Genomic DNA, 22335 nt, shown 5'->3' with positions numbered 1-22335 from the left:
CCAAAATAAGCTTGAAACTGCACTTTGATGTTGTAATACTTGACTGTGTGCTCCTTCTGAGCATGCTTCTGTGACGTGTGCGGTGTTGTTGCCAAGGGTTCTGAAGCTCTGTGTTTTCCTCCCCTGTCTCTCCTACAGACATCATTGTGGCCCACTTCCAGCCGGTGGGCTTCATGTCCTTATCTCACAGCATCTGTCAGGTCTTCTTCGAGGAGGTGCTCCTCCTGCTCCAGCCTCTGTCTCTGCTGCCCTTCAACCTGGACCTCCTCTTTGAGCACCACCTCTTCCAGATGGGCCGCGAGCAGCAGCACAAGAAGGAGATGCTCCGCGTGAAGCAGGACCTGCAGCACTCGGTCCACTCCACCCTGCAGCTGATGAGAACCCGCGGCAGCGTGGAGGACAGTGACGGAGCAGAAAGTGTGAAGATGGACCAGGAGGACAGCATCTCAGGGTGTGTGGACATGGTTAAGGTGATGGACGAAAGGGTGAAGGGAGTGGGGGCCTCGATAAGCGAGAGCGAAAAGGAACAGGAGCAGAAGAAGGTGAATGAAAGCACCCTGGAGGTGAAGAAGGACAAGCAGGCAGGCTGGTGGTACCAGCTAATGCAGAGCTCACAGGTGTATATAGAAGGTTCAGCGAGTGGCCCCAAGTTTGTGCGCTATGAGAAGAAGAAGAAGGCCGGAGCAGTGGCCAAGGAAGCAGAAGTCAAGAAAGGGCCCCCTCCTCGTGAAGGTGTTGTAGATGGGGCAGAAGCTTGTCCAACCATTGAAGGTGCCATGGAAGAAAGGAGGAGACCTGGAGTGAGTGTGGAGTCTGCTAAAGAGGTTTCAAAAGACAGTAAACAGGAGACACAAGGGAAGTCCAGGCCATCATGGATGGGAAGCCCACCCGAGTCTGTTTTGAATGAGATAAATGGGAATGGAGCTAAGGAGACAAGGGTGCAGCAGAAACCAGAACCGCCTGTGCACAAGCAAGAGGGGGAGGAGGCGAAGGACAACTCAGTACAGCCTGAAGGGAGTCCGGCCATGAAGTGGGGCAGGCTCTTTGGTTCCAGAAAACAGCAGGGAGAAGCTCGGCAGACGAACAGGTAGGAGCGAAAACATGGGAAAAATTTGTGTACATGTATGAGACTTATATACCACAAACCTGGGTGAAAGATAACATCTCACTGTACATGCTCTAAGAGGGGTGTTGTAAACTCTGTGCAAAAATACTCAAGTTGATGGATGTTTTCATGTTCATTTATCATCTGTGATCGTGGGAAATAGGATTGCTGTCAGATTCTTTAGTGAGGGGTGTATTTTCAATGGGGCAGTGTGGGGTGTCACCCCCACTAATGAATGAGTTCTTAAGCTGGTAGTCGGAACTACTACCTCCAAGACGGGATGTGGCAATGCCTGCCTTGGGTTTTTCCTGAACAGTTGAGCAAACAGTTACTGCCCAGACATCTTTTACATGTAAAACAAAGCATTTAGAAATGCACATAGCAAAGCTGATTTTGCTTGTTCATTTATAAAGCACCTACTTACAGAAAGCCTTCCAGACACAGCTGTCCATATATATATTCGGTGATGGAAAGGGGTAGATTGGAATTCTAAATGGGCCACGGTTCAGTTGCTACTTTGTGTTCCTTAGGAGGTGGAGGCAGAATGTGATAGCAACAGCGGCGGCTCCTCCTTAATGGCGGAGGAGTGTCGCCCTACTGCCTGGCTCAGAGCCATCAAATAAAATATAAAACGATGTTTTATCATCATTTTATTTTTTATTTGGCGACTCTGAGCCAGCTTGTGCAGGGAGGGACGGGGCGGGGCATGGGGAGGAGGAGTGCTATGTGCGCAGATGTGTTTGGCCGGCCGCCTCAGGCCAAAACACACATGCGCACTTAGGTTTCTCCAGCCCAGCTGCATTGAACAGCCGGGCTGGAGAAGCCCCCACAGACTTGCTGGCCTGAGCAGAGTATCTTTCCAGCCCGCTCAGGCCAATCCTCGCGCAGCTCTTATTGTAGGAGAGCAACATGGGGATTGCACAGTGAGTCCGTGACGCTGCCCCAGTGCTTGCTGGGACCAGGAAGGACTAGGCGCAACATGGGATGAGGTCGGCAGCTTTAGGTAAGTGTTTATTTTTTTATTATTAACCCCCACTGTGCACGCACCCCTACCACACTCCCCTGCCACCCCTCCACCCGCCCACCACCTCTTCATTGTGGCAGCTGCCACCGGATAGCAAGACAGAAGAAAACAACATCTCTATTTGTAAGTTTATGTATTATCGGGAGATAAAGAAAGGACTAACTTTCAGACACATCTTGAACAAATAGCTCCTAGATACCATAGCAAATTGATTTTTTGGGTTAGATAATAACTTTGGCGCCGTTTGACGTAGCTTCATGACACTTTCCCCCAAAAAGTTCATCCACCTCGCTTCCTTCCTTGAAAGTTTTGAGGTGATCCATTAAGCCGGGGCAGAGAAACAAAGGGGATGTCGCAAAACGCAGTTTCCCCATGCAATTCCCAAGAGGAAATTTTAGATACCACTTCAGCCAAAACCCTGAACAGAATTACACCAAATTATCAGTAAGCTAGATCTTTATCCACACAGCGTGCTTTTTGTGATTTAATGTAAATCTGTTGACTATTTTTTGAGAAATTAAGGTTAAAAATGTTTAGCTATCTTGACAGTTGGGTTTGCAGAACTCTTGCAGGAGTTGTGGGAGGCTCACAATTTGAAACAATAAAGCAATATGATTAGCCGGAAGCGAGAAGCGACTGCAAGTCCCACAGGAGCTCGCATTCTGATTGGCTGGATGCAGCATAAAGAGAAATATTGCAGCTGCTATTACAGGACGCAGTGACTCAGTCCCTGTGACCTGCAAATGGAAAAAAAATGTATAAGGAGTACCTGACCACATCACCTTGAGGCGGGGAGGGGACCCAAAGGGTCAACCTGGGGCTAAAATAAGGAAAAAAATTTTTTTGGTAGTACCATGATCCAGCAGGACTCTTGCGGGAGCCAGCACAACCCCCTGTGCTTCAGAGAGAGTCTTGCTGGAGCACAAGGGCAATGCTGGCTCCCGCAAGAGTCTTGCAGGATTGGAAAACTTTTTTTTAAAAAGGGAATGTGGCTGTCTGTGGTGGGTTGGCCATATATGGGCAGTTAGGTGCAGGGCCTGGCTGCATGCCAAGCACTGCAGCCAATTCCATGCTGCACACAGCCGATGGCCATCCACGGCGGGGGGTGGCCTCTCGTGATGAGATGAGTGCTACCCCTGTTGGTGGCTAACCCCGATCTGCAAATGGCCATAGTCCCACCAAACTCCATGCGAGCATCAACTTGCAACCGTGCAGGCCTCTTCCTTACCAGGCGGAACACAGGGCCCTGACCCAACTACCTGCAGGTGGCCAACCCCAGTTGCTGGTCCACACTTCATGGGTACGCAACTCCAAATGACACCCATCCCACATTTTAATTTTTTTATTTTGCATGATTACAGTACTTCCACTGTATTGCCACATAACCTTCTCTCCGGGGTGCCAAAGGACAGTCTATGCTTCACTTTTTAATGCTTGCACAGTCCCATGGTACTCCCGGTGGACCACATTGGTGGCACACTTAGTTGCTTAGGACAGTGCCTCCCCACTTGAAAGCAAATATATATTTTTTTTTTTACCTGGGGGTGGGGGCAGTGCTTAATTTGAGCTGGTGGTTTCCGGTGATCAGCACTGGCACTTCACTGTCAACACCAGCACTTATAACTGCCTGCCACATGGTAGCGTTGTTTGTGTAATTTGGAGCTGAGCACAACAACAGTTGTTTATTAGCTCAATATACATTAGAAACAACTAATCCATGCTGCCCAAGCCATTCCTATAGCCTTGGGGGCTTGGAATTGTCTGAATTGTCAGACTTGTAGGAGCGTGATAGTTAATAGTTATGTTTGTGGGGAGGAGCCTAGCGTGCAACCAAGATGGCCGCGTAGGCTTGTGGCTCCCGGGGGCCTCCGCAACCTCCCACGTCTATCCTGTCATAATCCTGGTTTTCTAGACGGGCTTTTGTCTATGATCTTGCGCTAGGGTGCCACTCGTTTTCCAAATCGAAATCGGACTCCGGGAACCGGACTGGTGGCGATCGGAAGTTTGCGGCCTTCTCCGGCCTTGGTCCCGTACTCGAGTTGGTGAGGTGCCCGGGCGCGAAGTGAACAACAGCGGCATGCCAGTCTGGGCCTGCCCCGGACCCCGTGCTTTCACTTTCGGTTTCGAGTTGATCTGCGGAAACTGACGTCGGGACTTCGGGTAAGCAGCGCCGAGGACGGAGTGCATGGCCTGATTCTCGAACTGTAAACGGGCCTATTTCAGTTGGCGGCCCGGATCTCCTGCATTGGTCGCCTGGCCTTCCTCCGGGTGCTGGAGGGTGCTGACCTTGGTGGTCGCTGATGATGGCGGCGAGAGTGGACGGCGACAAGCTGAAACCCAAGTCTACCCGGAGGGGAGCTTATACCCAGGCCAACAACATGGACCGCTATGCGCAGCCAAAGGGATCCCCTAGTGGATCAAATAAATCGCCTGAGCGGCCCAAGGAGGCCTCGGGCACATCGTCCGAATTGACTCTGCTGGATGTCATGGGGGCCATTGAGGAGATGAAGGCGACTGTGAACCAGCAATTTGATACCCTGGCTAATAAATTGGACTCGGTGTTGATTGATGTGAATTTGGTCAGAGCGGACCTGTCCAAAACAAATGACCGGGTCGACTCATTGACTCAAGCGGCGTCGAGCCTAACTGTGGATGTGGCCGCTTTGCAGACGGAGGTGCGAAGGTTGCGGCTCGCCAGTGACCTGACTGATCGTCGCCTTGAGGATTCCGAAAGCAGGGCCAGGCGGAATAATGTCCGTATTATTGGGGTGCCCGAACGATCGGAGGAGTCTGCTGCGGATCTTTTTGTGGAGGATCTAGTGGTGACTCATCTAGCACCCAAGGGACTGATCAAGTTCTTCGCTGTGGAACGGGCCCACAGGATTCCGGGTGGTGCGCCCAAGGTGGGTGCTCCCCCGCGGCCTATCATTGCCCGACTTTTTAATTTTCGGGATAGAGATGCTATCCTTCAGGCATCGAGGGTGGCTGGGCCATTAAAGTTTGAGAACTCTAATGTTAGCTTTTACCCAGACTTCACGCAAGCGGTTCAAAAGCAACGGTTGGGATTTTTGGCCATCAAACGCCGCTTGAGGGACATGGAGCTGAAATATGCGATGCTATTCCCGGCTAGGCTGCGGGTTGAGTTAGAGGGTCGCTCGCATTTCTTTGACCGGCCGGAGGCGGTTGGAGAATGGCTGGATGCCCTACCTAGGGGTTGAGGTCGGGAAGGTCGGATGGCGGTAAACGGAGAGTGCTCGACGGAGTAGGAATAGAACTGGGATCCTGGCTATGGACCGGACTGGTAACGTTTTGCACCTGTGGCTGCACTGGACTCCAGTTTGTAACACTTTGCCCTTTGGTATTTGGAGGTTGCGGGGGGCTTGCTGGGGCCCTTTCCTCCTTCTGGGTTTTTTTTGTCTTCTTTGTAGTGAGTTTCATATTGGGGCGACAGGCACACTGCACGTTGGGGGGGCTGTTTGGGCTCACGCAGGGGTGCAGGGAGGGGGGAGTTTTGTTGGGGTTGATGGGGTGGGGTTGGGGTTTGTTTGTTTGCATCACAAGGCGGGGTAATGGTTTCTGTTGTGTTATTATGATTGTGCTCTCCGGGAGGGGGATATTTTGTGCTGGGGGGATGGTGGGTAAGGGGTTGAGACTTCTTTCATGGAATGTGAATGGGCTGGGGAACAGGATAAAGCGGGGGGTGGTCCTGCAGTTCTTGAAACGTATTTCGCCTGACATTGTGTTTCTGCAGGAGACGCACCTCATAGGGAACTCTTTCCATGCCATGAACAGGCGAGGATATCGCCTTCTGGCCCATTCTGGTTTCACCTCTGGCTCGAGGGGAGTGGGCATTTTAGTTAGGACCTCTCTCTCGTTGGAGGTGGATGAGGTGCTCCACGACGACAGAGGGCGCTACACTGCGCTGGTGGGGAGATGGGAGGGTAAGTTGATTTCGCTGGTTACTGTCTACGTGCCGCCGGGCCTGCAGACGGCCACCTTTGCTGATTTGGGGCGCCTGCTACTTGGGCTTCCGGGGGGGGTTTTGGTCTTGGGGGGGATTTTAACGCAGTGGTTTCCGGAGTTGAAGATCGACACCCCCCTAGGGACCTCCCTCGGGCCCAGAACTGGCTGGGGGGCTTTCTGGATACCCTGGGACTGATAGATTGTTGGCGGTTGAAACACCCTGGACAAGCACATCTTCCAACCTTCCACTCCGGGGCCCACGGTAGTCTTTCGAGGCTTGACTATATGCTAGTGCCTGCGGCCAAGCTGGGATGATTGGGGAGGTGCGACACTTGGCCCGCGGTATTTCTGATCACTCCCCTCTTTTGCTACACTTAGATATCGCCATGGGGGCGGTGGGGAGGGTGGCGCCGATCAACCCCTGGTACCTACGAAACCCCACGATCCGTGCAGACCTGGTTAGGTCCCTGGAACACTATTTTAACGATAACGTGGGGTCGGTGTCTTCCGCCGTCTCCCTTTGGGAGGCCTTTAAGACGGTGCTCCGGGGCCAGGCCCTGTCTCTCATCTCCCATACCAAAAAATGCGAGGCGAAAGAGGTGGTTCGACTAGAAAATGAGATCACCGAGTTAGAGATCGATTTGGAGCAAGGTGTTACGGATGACAGACTGCATGTGCTGGGGCTTAAACAGGCCGACTACAAGGCGCTGGTTACTGAATCTGCTAAGAGTATGAGTAGGGAGCAACAGGGGCGTTTGTACGATATGGGTGATAAGGCGGGGAAGTTGATTGCCTGGTTGGATAAGAAGGAGAGAGCGAGTCGAGTGGTGCCGGTTGTTGAGAGGGTGGATGGTGTGTGTTTGACGGACCCCGGTGATATTGTTGATTGCTTTGCGGAGTATTTTCACGGGGTTTACTCTCCGGTCTCTGAGCGATCGGAGGAAGACTCTCGCCTGCTGCTTAAAGACATTGCTTTGCCATCTCTATCTGATGAGGATAAATTATTGATGGACGCGGCCCCGTCGCCGGATGAGATTGCTTTGGCCATTCGCTCTATTGCTTCTGGCAAGGCCATGGGTCCTAATGGCCTTCCCATCGAAATATATAAGTTGCGCCCAGATAAGATTGCGCCGTATCTCCGGGACATGTTCCTCGAGGCACAGGCGGCGGGCTCCCTCCCCCCTGACCAACGTCTTGCTACTATTGTTGTTATCCATAAGGAAGGGAAGCCGCGGGATCGGTGTACTTCTTACAGGCCTATATCTTTGTTGAACGCGGAGCCCAAAATCCTTGCCAAGGTACTGGCCAATCGCCTGATCCGGGTCGTGGGCGACCTGATCCATCAGGATCAATCCGGTTTTATACCCCACCGCAATACCGCTTTGAACCTGCGGCGACTGCATGGCGTCCTCGCTAGAGCGCCATTCATGCGTGAGCCAGCCATTTTGGCGTCCCTGGACGCTACCATGGCGTTTGACACCTTGGAATGGCCGTATATTTGGGCAGCATTGGCGAAGTTTGGGTTCGGCCCGGGGTTCATCGGTTGGGTGAAATTGCTTTATGATAACCCACTGGCACAGGTGGTGGTCAACGGACGGGTGTCGGCTCCTTTTGCTTTGGGTAGGGGCACGCGACAGGGATGTCCGTTGTCGCCTCTTCTCTTTGCGCTTTGTTTGGAGCCCCTTGCGGAGTGGCTGCGGTGGCACCCTTCGATGCGTGGCCTTAGATGGACGCCGGAGTACGAGGATCGTGTCTCCCCATATGCGGACGATATCCTCTTGTATCTTGCATCTCCGCGCAAATCGCTCATTGTATTGGTGGATGTGTTGAGCTCCTTTGGTCGCAACTCCGGATTGGTCATTAACTGGGCTAAGTCTTGTGTGTACGTTCTCTCCGGGGAGGCCCCCCCCCTTCCGCGGGGGTGCCCTATCCAGGTTGCGCAGTCGGGGTTTAAGTATTTGGGAATCTTTATAACCCTAGACCCGGTGGCCCGGTATGAGCGGAATCTTCTCCCCGCCCTTCAGCGCCTAAGGGCGGATGTGGCGGGTTGGCGGCGGCTGCCGCTCTCGCCGCTCGGCCGGGCGGCGTTGTTCAAAATGATGTCGCTGCCACGCTTTTTGTACGCCCTACAGAACACTGTGGACGTAGTGCCGGCCCGCTATTTTCGGGAGGTGGAGTGTCTTCAGCGTCGATTGTTTTGGGATGGGCGGCCGCGGATCGCTCTCGCCAAACTAACCCTACCGTGGTACGATGGGGGGGTCGCTCTCCCTGATATTAAACGATATTATTGGGCCTCCCAGTTGGCTGCTGTCAATCACGGGATGTATGGGCCTGCTTTGAACCCGGCTTTTGAGATGGACAAATTGTTATTGCCAAGCGGGGATTATAATCGAGCACCATACTCGGGATCCCTTGACAGGCCCGACGCGGGTCGCGGTGCAGGTGTGGCATGCAGCCAATGCGGCGATGGGGTGGAGGGATCGCTTGACTTGGGCAACGCCATTGTACGCTTCCCGGCGTTTGGGTTATCTGTGTACTACGAAAGGCTTTGAGAAATGGGATATGATTGGTATCAGCAAGGTAGGGGATCTCTGGACGAAAGGGAAATTTAAGACGTTCGACATGCTGAAAATCGAATATCAGTTGAACGATAGGGAATACTTTCGGTACGCTCAGGTTCATCACGCTTTGTGTTCCGTATTCCCGGACGTTGCGGCTATTCCGGAGTCCTCCCCGTTGGAAGATAGAGTATTGGACGGCTATGTGCCGGATAGCACCATTTCGCTGATTTATAAGAAGCTTATCAATGATCGAATGGGTTTGCTGACCTCATTGCGAGAGACATGGACTGCCGACGGTTTGGAACTTGACGACGAGGATTGGGTGTCAGCGGTGGCCTCCCCAAAAGAGGTGGCTATCCCGGCCCGCTTGCGTTTCGTCCAGCTTAAGATACTTCATAGAGTGTACGTCACGGGGCCTGGTTTGATGCGTGTGGGGTATTCGGTGGATGGTCTGTGTAAGCGAGGCTGTGGACTACTGGGGACTTTCCTCCATATCCTGTGGGAGTGTCCGGAGGTGACTCGGTTTTGGTGTAGAGTGCATGCGGTGTTAGAAGAAGTCACGCATGTTGCCTTGTTGCCGGAGGCACGGAGATGTTTGCTGAATGTCTGGGAGCCGACTGATTACAATGTGATGCAGACGCAGTGGGTGACTCTGGGCTATATGGTAGCGAAGCGTGACATTGCACAACTGTGGGGCTCCCAGAGGCCACCAACGGTCTCAGCGTGGAAGGAACACATGGACTGGTGTATGTTCAGAGAGAAAACGGTGTATGTGGCGAGAGGCAAGCCTGGGAAGTGGATTAAGGTGTGGGGTCCCTGGAACTCCTATCGTGGAGGTATTTGCGCCCCGCCCCAGACGCGAGAGATGGATGCTGCTCTGTCTCCCTAGCCCGCGCATTCCTCTATGCTCCTGCGACTTGTGCATTTGGTTTCTTCTGCCTGCCCCCCCCCCCCTCTTTCTCCCTGGGTTTGTTTACCCCTTCGATACGGGGAGCACATGTTACTACTATTGACCTCCTCTGCCTTGTGTGTGTGATGTTTTTCGTTTTCTTTAAAAATATGAAACCTTTCTTTGCTTGTCTATGGACTGCGGCTGCGGCTGGCTGAGTTGATTAGCACTCCAGTAGCTCTCTTATTGCTTCACCGATGTGGCTGTTAAGATGTGTCTATGCTTATAGTGTGCATTAGCGGCTGGCCTGTTGGTTGTAGGCCCATACTTGTATGTCTCTGAAACTGTAATAAAGGTTTTTCAAAAAAAAAAAAAAAAAAATAGTTATGTTTGTTCTAGCATTGACTGCACTGGCCTCAGCAATGGGTGGTGCAGGTAGCAGTGGCCTCCTGGCGAGGTCCCTGGCACTTATTTGTTTTACAAATTAAGCACTGGGTAGGGGGTCCACTCCGGGCCTCCCCTCCTCACACAAGGGTTAGAGGGAACAGGCCTACCTGTGTGTAACTTTAAAAAAAAAAAATTATTAGAGCACTGGGCCTGAGTCCGCGAGTTCCAAAATGGCAGATGCAACATTTCTGTTGATGTTGCGGACAGCCAATTAGATTTCTTAGTACTGTAGGACTGGTATGGATCCTGTGGTACCAGAGGGGCAGATGGAAAAAACACTCTCAGCCAATCAGAATGCTTTATTTTTTAAATTAAAGGTACCTATGCAGTACTGCTGTATTCCCGCAGGGCCAACCACTGAAGATATCACTATGTATTGAAGCTTTATCTCTAGAAAATGGGTTACACCAAATCACAAAAAGCACTCTTTCTGACTAAAGACCTAGCTCAAATTTGGTGTAATTCTGTACAGCTGTTTTTTTCTGTATTGCCTTTCAAATTTCCTATTGGAAATCGTAGGGAAAAGACACATTTTGAGACCTCCCCCTTTTTCTTTGCCCCAGCTTAATGGATCACCCTGAAACTTTTCAAGAAGGCACTGAGGTGGATGAACCTTTTTTTGGGAAGTTTTATGAAGATTCGTCAAAGAATTTGTCAAATGGCGCCAAAAGGTATTAGCCAAACAGAAAACGCTCTTCCAATGGAAACTATGATCTAACTATAACTACCTAGTGGTGACTTCCACTAGGTAATATATGTGTGCACACACACATACACACACACACACACACACACACACACACAGACACACACACTTTACCTAGTGCCGGTCTCCACTCAGTAGTTTTAGTTAGGTCTGCTTTCCATAGACAGAGCATTTTTGGTTTGCTAATAACTTTTGCCCTGTTTTACAAGTCCTCACAAAACTTTCCCAAATAAAACTTTCATCCACCTCAGCTCCTTCCTGGAACAATTCGGGATGATCCGTCAAGCAGGGCTGAAAAAAAAGTCCAGGAAGAGTGAGTTCTCTGATTGGCTGGCTGTTGGAATTTTAGAAATGAAATGGCTGCCATTACTGTTTACAGTGAAAAATTGGAGTAGTTGTGGCAATGAAGTAAAAAAGCTATATATGTGGGCAGCAGAACGTCATGCTGTCCGCCTAGATTTAGAGAAGAGGTGTCTAAGGGATAACTACTGTGAAGAAAATAAATGTGTATTTCTTCGAACTAATTTTTACAATCTTGCGAGACTCTCACTGGATTGTGAATAGCAAAAAGAGGAGATGAGTTCTCAATATACTCTACTAGTACGGATGCGTTTTGTGGTCATTATTTTTTACAAAAAGTATGTAAGAGAAAAGTACTGTAATGAGAAGAAGGTTCATTTTTTTTTGTAAAAAAATTGCTACAATCTCACAAGACTCTTGCGGGATCATGAAAAGCTGAAAGGAGTAGGTGAAGTTTAAATACACACACTTGCTACTGTTGGAAGGAGTCGTACTGGAGATGGTGTTCATCAGAGTCTACTATTTACGTCCATTGGCTTCGGAAGAGTTAGGGGTAGGGTCAGGGCTCTTCCCACACCCAACTGCGCACACCAATCATCTGAGAGAGTGGTCTGAAAGGAGAGGCCAGTCCATCCACACACCCTACTATGCACAACCCTCATCTGTGAGATAGATCTGGCAGGAGAGGGCAGAGCCTCCCCACTCACTACTACGCAGATTCATCATCTGGGAGATGTCTGAAACGAGAGGGTAGTTCATCCACTCACCTATCCACAATCTGAGTGAGAAGTCTGACAGGTGAGAGTAGTACCTCCCCACACAGTGCTTCGTACGCCTGCCATCTGAGAGAGAGGCCTGAAAGGAGAGGCCAGTCCATCCACATACCATATTATGCACATCTGTCATCTGAAAGAAAGTTATGAGACGCCAGTACCTCTCCAGTCACTGCTATGTAGAAATATCTTCTGAGAGAGTGGTCTGAAAGGGGAGGCCAGTCCATCCACACACTCTACTATGCATACCCGTCATCTAAGAAAGAGTTCTGACATGAGAGGGCAGTCCCTCCCCACACACTACTACGCACACCCATCATGTGAGAGAGATGGCAGAAAGGAGAGGCTAGCCCATCCTCACATTGTACTACGCACACAAGTCATATGAAAAAGAGGTCTGGCAGGAGAGGTCAGTTCATCTACACACTACTATGTACACCTGTTATCTGAGAGAGGTCTGAAAGGAGAGATCAGTACCTCTCCACTCACTACTTTGCACACCAGTCATGTCAGAGAGTGATCTGAAACAACAGATCAGTCCATTCACACACCCTACCATGCACACCCTTCATCTGAGAGACAGACTACAATGCACACACGTCATCTGATAGAGAGGTCTGAAAGGAGAAGTCAGTCTATCCACACATCCATCATCTGAGAGAGAGGTCTGACAGTAGAGGCCAGTCTATCCAGGTACCGTACTATGCACACCTGTTTTCTGAGAGAGAGATATGAGAGACCAGTACCTCTCCAATCACTGCTACGTACACGTGTCATCTGAGAGAGAGGTCTAAAAGGGCAGGCCTGTCCATCCACACACTACTATGCATACCCGTCATCTGAGAGAGAAGTCTGACAGGAGAGGGCAGTCACTCCCCACACACTACTATGCACACCTGTCATCTGAGAGAGAGGTCTGAAAGGAGAGGCGAGTCCATCCTCACACTGCAGTATACACACCCGTCATCTGAAAGAGAGGCAGTCCCTCTCCACACACTACGATGCACACCCGTCACCTTAGCGAGCGGTCTGAAAGGAGAGTCCAGCCTCGCCACACAACCGACTATGCACACCCGTCATCTGAGAGAGACATGTTACAGGCGAGAGCAGTCCCTCCTCACACACTATGATGCACACCCATTATCTGAGAAAGATGTTTCGAAGGACAGGCCAGTCCATCTACGCACACATGTTGTTTGAAAGAGAGATCTGAAAGGAGATGTCCATCCTTCCACATACTCTACTATGCACACACATCATCTGAGAGAGAGGTCTGAAAGGAGAGGCCAGTCTATCCGCACACCTTACTACGCACACTAGTCATCTGTGAGAGAGGTCTGAAAGGAGAGGCCAGTCCCTTCACACACCCTACTACGCACACCTGCCAGCCCAAAGAGGTCTCACCTGAGAGGTTAGAATCTCCTCTCACCCTACTACACATACACGTCAACGGTGAGAGAGGTCTCAGGGGAGAGGCCAGTACCGCCCACACACCCTACTATGCACACCCTTCATCTGAGAGAGATGTTTCAAAGGACAGGCCAGTCCATCTACGCACACATGTTGTTTGAAAGAGAGATCTGAAAGGAGAGGTCAGTCCATCCACATACCTTACTATGCACACACATCATCTGAAAGAGAGGTCTGAAAGGAGAAGCCAGTCCCTCACACACCCTACTACGCACACCTGTCAGCCCAAAGAGGTCTCACCTGAGAGGTTAGTATCTCCTCTCACCCTGCTACACATACCCGTCGACAGAGAGAGAGGTCTCAGGGGAGAGACCAGTACTTCCCCACACTCTACTATGCAAACATATCATCCAAGTGGAGAGACTAGTCCCTCCGCACGCCCTACTACGCATACCCATCATCTGTGACAGAGGTCTCAGCAGAAAGGGAAGTCCCGCCCTACACCCTACTACCGGCACCTGCCAATCAAGACGGAGGTCTCAGCAGAGAGGCCAGTCCCTCTCCACACCCTACTATGGACACCTATCACCTAAATGATGTGCACAGACAGGATATATTCTTCAGTCATTATACCATATATACGCTCCAAAAATATATATATATATATTTAAAAAAACCAGAAATTCAATGAAAATAATTAATGTTAAAGTAACGTTATAGTTAGGTGTAATGAAAAGATTTGTTTCTGTTTAAGAAACCTATGACATCACTAATAACATCTCAAATGAAATTTGTGATGACATCCCTGATGACATGCCTGTTGACCTCATCCAATGAGTGTGCTAGTTTGTTTTACAGTTTAGATAGGGGCATGTAACTACCATAATACTTTTCAACTTATTTTTGTTCAGCCTGGATGCAGCTATTGGGTGTACCTGTTTACAAAACATGTGTGCTCCTAATGCACCATAGCTGTGCTCCTCATAACTTTTTGGTTCTACTGAAAATGTTTCCAACAGGAGAAAGATTCTTCTTTTGTGGTCTATGACCCTGCTCAGCCGTGCTGCCAAGATCTTTGAACGTAGCTTGACGTTGCTAATAATTACCTAAATTGGTCTACAAGAGCTAGGTTTCAAAGGGGGGTTTCCCTTCTTCAGGAAGAACACAATATTAATGCGACCCCATGAAGCTGGTGGAACCCCACTCCGCTGCACACCCAGAAAGATCTCAGTCATATCTTTAGCTAAATCCAAGAAAAAAGTTCTGTAGAATTCAGTAGGGATTTCATCCAGCCCGGCCACTTTGCCAGGTGCCAGTGAAAATAGTGCAGTTTTAATTTCAACAGTAGCTATAGTGCTATCTAGGAATATATAACTTTTTTTCGCATGCGTTTACTTCGCATGCCGTTTCTACGCGGTCGTTAGTACGACCGCGTTGTTAATTAGCATACCGTTTGTACGCAATTCGGAACTACGTATTGCAGTAAGGGGGTGCTGGATGTTGGAATAGTATAATTTACTATTCCATCTCCAGTCTATGCGGACACTAGGGAAGGTGTTGGATTTTAAATCCAACACCTTCTCCCCCTTACTGCAATTCGTATTTCCAAATTGCGTACAAACGGTATGCTAACTAACAACGCGGTCATACTAACGACCGCGTACTAACGGCATGCGAAGAAACGCATGCGAAGTAAACGCCGCTTCCCGCTATCTAGGATTTACAATCTTCTGTTCTCAGGCTCGTTATTAGACCATCATCAAGAAAGAATTTAATCTGATCTATTGGGGGAGCGGCATCCTTTTGGAAAAGTTCTTGATACCAGTCCTTAAATAGTTTAGCAATAGCAACCGGTGTACTAACGCGGGCTAGCTCCCTTTCCAGTACAGCGTCGATATTGCTATTTGATTCCATCTGCCGTGTGTGAAGGTAGCCTCCCCATGCTCTACCCATATTCATAAGTTTCAGCTCAAGGTCTGAAATTTTTCAGCAAGATACCTGCTACTTTTGGAATTTATCCTGGCTTTAACTGCAATCATTTGATGGAGTTCACGGTTGTCCTGTTTCTCTGTGATCAATCTCATGTGTTGCACTTTGATTTCAGGGAGCACTTGACAGAGTCCACTGATTTCATTAGCTTGCTGTCTCGGGTTATGAAATCCAAAACTAATGGACTCCCCTCTAATTCCTGTCTTTGACGAGTCTCACACTACCCCCTTGGCAGCACTGTTTCTGTTTATTGCTATAAAGTCAGCTATCACTCCCCTCATGTGTTCCAAATAAATGGTATTCTGGAGTAGTTTCCTATCAAAAGTCCAATATTGTGGTGTCCTTACCTACCCTTATATCTGCAATCTCTAGAATCATTGGGTTATGATCTGCAAAGACCCTTAATACCTCAATTACCAACTAAAGCTGCTGAGATAAAAAAAAAAATAGTCTAGTTGTACATATTGCAGATGGGAGAAATATGTATAACCCGGATATAGGTGTTTGAGTCTAGCCCAAGCATTGACCAGAGCATGATCCTCCAGCAGCTGGCAAATAGCCCCATATAAACACACTCCCCCGGGAGGTACCTCGGGTAGGAAACTAGAGGCTCTGGGGTCCCAAGGGTGAGCTGGCCTCCCAACACAACATATGTCCACAAAATAAGCCCTTCGAGAATTTTGCAATTTATGAGATATGTGACGTATCACTCCCAACGCTACTTAGTACAAGTGTTGGGCATACAAAACAATTTAACTGATTGTCTTCACACACCACCAGGTATCATGCTTCATCACAGGACAATCCTCGCTCTCCAAAACCTCAGTTTGATGGATAGCGGGACTACACCTGGAGTGAGGGAGGCACTTCTAGTTAAGAATGGATCTGTGGGGGGAGGAGCCTAGCGCTTGACCAAGATGGCCGCGTGAGCTCTGAGCTCCCGAGACCCTCGCGCCCTCCGTCGACTATCCTGTCTCTAATCCTGTCTGCATGCATGGCATCGTGTAGATGACTTGTCAGGGAGGCGATTGATGCTACCCGAGGTCGGATCGCCCACCGGGAACCGGAGTTATGCATGGCGGAAGATTGCGGTCCCCGTCCTTTCACTTTCACTCCCTTTGTCTGCCCTGCCCCTGGAGAGCCCTTGGTGGCTTTATTTTCCTTTGGACGCTCTACATGCTACTCTGGCGGCCCACTGCAGACCTGATCACTCCTGATTCCTCTTGCTGAGAGAAGGCCGTCTTATCGGAACCGAACTGCTTGGTGCCAACCATGTCGGGCAAAGCAGAGGTGGATCGGCTGAAGCCTAAGTCAACCAGGAGGGGAGCCTATTCTCAAGCTAATAATATGGACCGCTATGCTCTGCAAAAGGGGTCACCGAGTGGGTCGAGCCAGTCGCCGGATACCCAGAAGGAGGTCTCGCCCCTGGCCCCGGAGCTCTCGCTGCAGGATGTCATGGGGGCGCTCGAGGGGATGCAGACCTCGATTGGGAGACAATTTGATGCCCTGGCGCATAAAGTGGATACCATCTTGGTGGACGTTAACCTGATCCGTGCAGATTTGGGCAAAACCAACGAACGGGTTAAAACCCTGGACCTCAAGACCACGGGCCTCGCCGATGAGGTTTCGGAACTGCAGACCGAGGTTCGTAAGCTGAGGACCGAGAGTGATCTCGCCGCCCGTCGGCTGGAGGACTTTGAGAGCCGGGCCAGGCGCAACAACGTGCGCGTTATCGGGGTCCCGGAGTCCTCGGATGAGGCTTCGGTTGACCTGCTCGTGGAGGATTTGGTGCTTAACCACCTGCAGCCTAAGGGTCTTGGGAAGTTCTTCGCGGTTGAAAGGGCCCACAGAGTGCCGGGTGGGAAGCCCAGGGTGGGAGCCCCGCCGAGGCCGATCGTCGCCCGGCTCTTTCATTTTCGAGATCGGGACGCTATCCTGCAAGCATCGAGGGTAACGGGCCCGGTCCCCTTCCAGAACGCGTCGGTGAATTTCTATCCTGATTTCACCCAGCAGGTGCAGAGGCAGAGACAGGGCTTTCTGGGGGTGAAGAGGCGCCTTCGGGAGAGGGATCTGAAGTATGCCATGCTCTTCCCTGCCAGATTACGTGTGGTGTACGAAGACCGGACATTCTTTTTTGAGTCTCCCGCCATGGCCGATGAATGGCTGGACGCTTTGCCCCGACGACGGACGGGAGAGGACACTGCCGCGGATGGGGACAGTGGCCGGGATGGGCAAGGGTGATGTTTTCAGAGCTGGTCTGACTCGATTTGACTTTATCTAATGACTTGAATAGAGTGCAGTAAATGCGGAGGGTTGCGGGAGGACGAGGGGAGCTCTTTCCTCCCTTAGGGTACTTTTTGTAGATTGGGTTTGGTAGGGCGACAGGCACACTGCAAGTTGGGGGGGCTTTGTAAGCTGCAGCAGGGGTGCAGGGTGGGGGGGATGGTTGGGACTTTGGGTTTGTTGTTGGGGGGTTTGTTTCTGCAAGGCGTAATGATCATTCTCGGGATTGTTCCATGGTGGCTCTTCGGGTGGGGGGTGGGCCTCTTTGTGTTTGGGGATGGGGGGTAGAGGTTTAAGTGTTATTAGCTGGAATGTTAATGGTTTGGGAGATCGCATTAAGCGCGGGATAGTTTTGCAACACTTGAAACGCTCAATGCCAGATGTTGCCCTACTGCAGGAGACACACCTCATAGGTAATACGTGTTATGCTCTTAATAGGAAGGGTTATAAATTCATAGCTCATTCGGGATTTTCCTCCGGGTCCAGGGGTGTGGGCATCCTAGTCAGGGCCTCGCTACCATTTGAGGTGGACTCCACAATTGTTGACGATAGGGGGAGGTTTGTGGCGGTGGCGGGGAGGTGGGAAGGTAGAACTTTGGTTTTGGTTTCGGTTTATGTCCCTCCAGCCCTGCAGGCCTCCACGTTTACAGATCTGGGTAGGGCCTTGCTGGATCTCCCGGGAGGTATGCTAGTGGTGGGGGGGGATTTCAATGCTGTCGGCTCTGGGCTGCTGGATAGGTACCCGCCCAGAGACACTGGGGGGGCTCAGAAGTGGCTCCCAGACTTACTAGACACACTCGGCCTGATAGATTGCTGGAGGCTCCGGCACCCCACACAGCGTCAATACACCTTCCACTCCGGGGCGCATGGTAGCCTCTCTAGGATTGACTACCTGCTCACTTTGGCTGCGCACGCCCCACTGGTGTCTGAGGTCAGGCACATGGCGCGTGGCATATCGGACCATTCGCCAGTGTGGGTCAGGCTGGACATAAGCCGCGAGGGAGGGGGAAGGGTGGCTCCTATTAACCCCTTGTACTTTCGAGATTCTAAGATGCGCAGCGCACTGGTGAAGACAGTGGATAATTTCTTCAAGGACAATCATGGGTCCGTGGACTCGGCTGTGTCGTTGTGGGAAGCATTTAAGACCGTGCTGCGAGGGGAGGCCCTCTCACTTGTAGTGGCGGCCAAGCGGCGGAGAGATGGCGAGGTTATGCAAGTGGAGGAGGAGATCGGGGCTTTGGAGGGAGCGTTAGAGGAGGAGGTAACAGCGGCCTCACTGCATGAGCTGAGCTTGAAACAAGCCGAGTATAAGGACCTTGTGACAAATGCCGCTAAGACCCTCAGTAGGGAACAGCAGGGCCGCCTGTATGATGTTGGTGACAAGGCCGGGAAGCTCCTAGCTTGGCTGGATAAGAAAGAAAGGGTTAATAGAGTAGTGCCGGAGTTGACGGGAGAGGGGGGAGAGGTGATTGTGGAACCTGAGGGGATTGTACAGTCTTTCTCGGACTATTTCTGTAAGGTTTATGCCTCAGTGTCGGATAGGCCGCCCGAGGACTCGCGTGACCTCTTGAGGGATATCGCTCTGCCCTGTCTCTCTGATGTAGATAGAGATGATCTTGATGGGGACATAACGGTCGATGAGGTGGCGGGAGCTATTCGCGCGCTGAACCCGGGCAAGGCCTCGGGCCCGAATGGCTTGCCGATTGACCTGTATAAGCTGTTCCCGGATAGGGTAGCCCCTCACCTGCGCGCCATGTTCGTGGAGGCGCGGGGGAGTGGGACCCTCCCGTTGGACCAGAGGCTGGCGACAATTGTTGTGATACACAAAGATGGTAAACCCCGAGATAAGTGTGCCTCATATAGGCCCATCTCACTCCTCAACGCCGAGCCGAAGATTCTGGCTAAAATCCTGGCGGGCCGATTGGTCACTTGATTCACCCGGATCAATCCGGTTTTATTCCGCATCGCAACACCGCGTTAAACCTTCGGCGCCTTCATGGTGTGATCGCCAGGGCTGGCACGCTGCGAGAACCGGCTATTGTGGCGTCCCTTGATGCCACGATGGCCTTTGATACGGTGGAATGGGAGTATTTGTGGGCTGTGCTAGCCAAGTTCAGCTTCGGCCCTGGTTTTGTGAGTTGGGTGAGGTTGCTGTATGAGGGACCCCTTGCGAGTGTGGTGGTAAATGGCCGAGCATCGACTCCGTTCCGGCTTGGGAGGGGGACTCGGCAGGGCTGCCCCCTGTCGCCTCTGCTGTTCGCCCTTGCCCTTGAACCGCTGGCGGCGTGGATACGATGGCATCCGGACATACGTGGCCTTCGCTGGTCGCCCGAACACGAGGATCGCATTTCGTTATATGCTGACGACATCCTATTGTATCTTGCCTCGCCCAAGAATTCATTCATAGTGGTTTGTGACGTTCTTACATCTTTCGGTAGGAACTCGGGTCTCGTCATCAACTGGAGTAAATCGTATTTATACGTCCTTAGTGGTGAGGTTCCACCGGTCCCGCGAACTTGTTCAATCCAGATTGCTCAGCAGGGCTTCATGTATCTGGGGATCTTTATCTCCATGGACCCCGCTTTGCGGTATGAGAGAAACCTGCTCCCCCCCCCTGGCGCGCCTGCGGCGGGATGTTGAGGGCTGGCGGAGGTTGCCGCTCTCCCTCGTCGGGCGCGCTGCATTGTTCAAAATGATGTCCCTTCCTCGGTTCCTCTACGCATTGCAGAATACTCTGGATTGGGTGCCGGCCAGGTATTTTCGGGAGGTCGAAAGCCTCCAACGAACGTTGTTGTGGGATGGGCGGCCGCGGATAGCGATTGCTAAATTGACGCTTCCATGGTATGACGGGGGTATCGCTCTTCCAGACATCCGACGCTATTACTGGGCCACCCAGTTGTCCGCGATTAACCATGGTCTTTATGGCCCGGCTCTCAGCCCTGGTTATGCCATGGACAGATGGTTGCTGCGTGGTGGGAACTATCTTAGGGCATTGTATTCGCGGTCCCTCGACTCGTCCCTCATGGGGCCCACTGGGGTGGCGGTGCGTGTATGGAAGATGGCGACTGACTCTCTGGGCTGGAAGGATAGGCTCACCCTGGCTACCCCGTTGTTTGAATCTGAAAGGTTGGGTAGGCTTTGGCATACGAAAGGGTTTGATAAATGGGACTTGATCGGCATCTCCAGGGTTGGAGATGTGCTGATTAAGGGGAGGGTGAAGTCCTTTGAAGAGTTGCAGAAAGAGTATGAGTTGGGGGCATCCGAGTTTTTCCGATATGCTCAGGTGCGTCATGCCCTGCGGTCAGTCCTTGTGGAGGGTGAGAGGGTGCCTGAGTCCTCTCCTTTGGCGGACCGGATCCTTGATGGCCATATGCCAGAGAGCACGATCTCGCTCATTTACAAGAAACTGATAAATGTTCGGGTTGATATGCTTCTGGGGCTGCGGGACCAGTGGACCAGGGACGGACTCGAGTTGGATGATGAGGACTGGCAGTCTGCTGTTTCCTCTCCTAAGGAGGTTGCGATCCCGTCGCGTCTGAGGCTGGTGCAGCTTAAGATATCGCATCGAGTGTATGTGACGGGGCCGCGACTGGTTCATATGGGATTCTCTGAGGAAGGCCTATGCAGGAGGGGATGTGGTATGGTGGGTACTTTCCTCCATATCATTTGGGAATGTGGTGTCATCACGGAATTTTGGAGGCGAGTCCATGCGGTGATGGGGGAGGTGACGGGCATTGCTATGCAGCCGGAAGCGCGGTGTTGTCTCCTGAATGTCTGGGGGCCCACTGATCATGATGAGGCGCAAACCCAGTGGGTGACTCTGGGTAACATGGTTGCTAAGAGGGACATCGCGCGCTTGTGGGGTTCCGCGGGGCCCCCCACGTTAACCGCGTGGAAAGAAAATATGGACTGGAGCATGCTCAGGGAGAAGACAGTCTATTGCGCTAGAGGCCGCCCTCGGAAGTGGCATGCCATATGGGGGAGGTGGAATCAATACAGGGGGGGAATATGTCTTGCCCCTGATCTGGATCCCCCCGAGGAACAGCTTTCTTCTTGATCTTCTTTCCAGCTTAGTATGCAGATGTGATGGTTAATTGACTTCTTGGGCCTCTGCGTCCCCCCCGTTTTCCTCTTTTCACAATACTGTAACTGTTAGACGATTGGGGTCCGGCTCCCCCCTGAGGGGCTAACACCGTGGGTATTCAGTGTTGTTGCCTTGCTGGGGTTTGTTGTGTGTTTGTAATTATTTAAAAATGGAACCTTTTCACTGCTCCTTCAATGCACTGTGGACGCTTCTTTGTCCTCTCCTACCGAAGCTGCCGAACCTCCGGGTTGTCGGCTGAATAGCTGTGTCCAGATTCTTGAAGAAATAAAGGTTTTATTAAAAAAAAAAAAAAAAAAAAAAAGAATGGATCTGTGATATAAGTGTGTTAAAAACCAATGTGGCATCCTAAAACAGTTTATTCGCTAGAAATGACACTTGGTGATTAAAATCAATTGTGGAGATAAGGGGAATTAGTACTCCATCACCACTTTTACCATCAACATGTTTCGGCCTTGTGGCTCAATTGAGTCAGTGGCTTTCATCAGTACGTTCATACGGAATCCTAATAAGGCAATGTGCTTTGCCTCCAAACCAGAGTGACCTGTGTCTACCTCTTGACTAATCTCGCTTTCCAATACCCTAATGTTGGGTTTTCTATGCCCCATGGAAGAAGGACAAAGGGAACCCTGTAGTCACACTTTTGTCAAGGTGTGTCCCTTATGGCAAGCCCAGATGCGTCTGTCCTTAAACCACACATCGGGAGGAAGGACCTAAAAACTCCAAAGCCTGAGAAGGCTCCAAAACTGATTTTTCCAGATTTATCAGAAACCCCAAAGATTA

At 51.1% G+C, this 22335-nt stretch overlaps 1 protein-coding gene across 10 annotated transcripts in view; it reads left to right on the top strand.

Moving 5' to 3' along the window:
- RUSC2 (RUN and SH3 domain containing 2) overlaps window positions 1-22335 on the top strand; it is a 352089-nt gene that overhangs the window by 304641 nt on the left and 25113 nt on the right. For all 10 annotated transcript variants that reach the window (XM_085628114.1, XM_085628122.1, XM_085628113.1 and 7 more), the window contains one exon: window positions 139-1087. In XM_085628114.1, coding sequence (XP_085484240.1) covers window positions 139-1087 — 949 coding nt within the window. The remainder of the gene's footprint in view (window positions 1-138; window positions 1088-22335) is intronic.

The sequence above is a fragment of the Triturus cristatus genome, chromosome 2_1 (assembly GCF_964204655.1).
Source record: "Triturus cristatus chromosome 2_1, aTriCri1.1, whole genome shotgun sequence".
NCBI lineage: Eukaryota > Metazoa > Chordata > Amphibia > Caudata > Salamandridae > Triturus > Triturus cristatus.
Note: the sequence above shows the minus strand (reverse complement) of the source record. Positions and strands in the feature narration are given on the sequence as shown.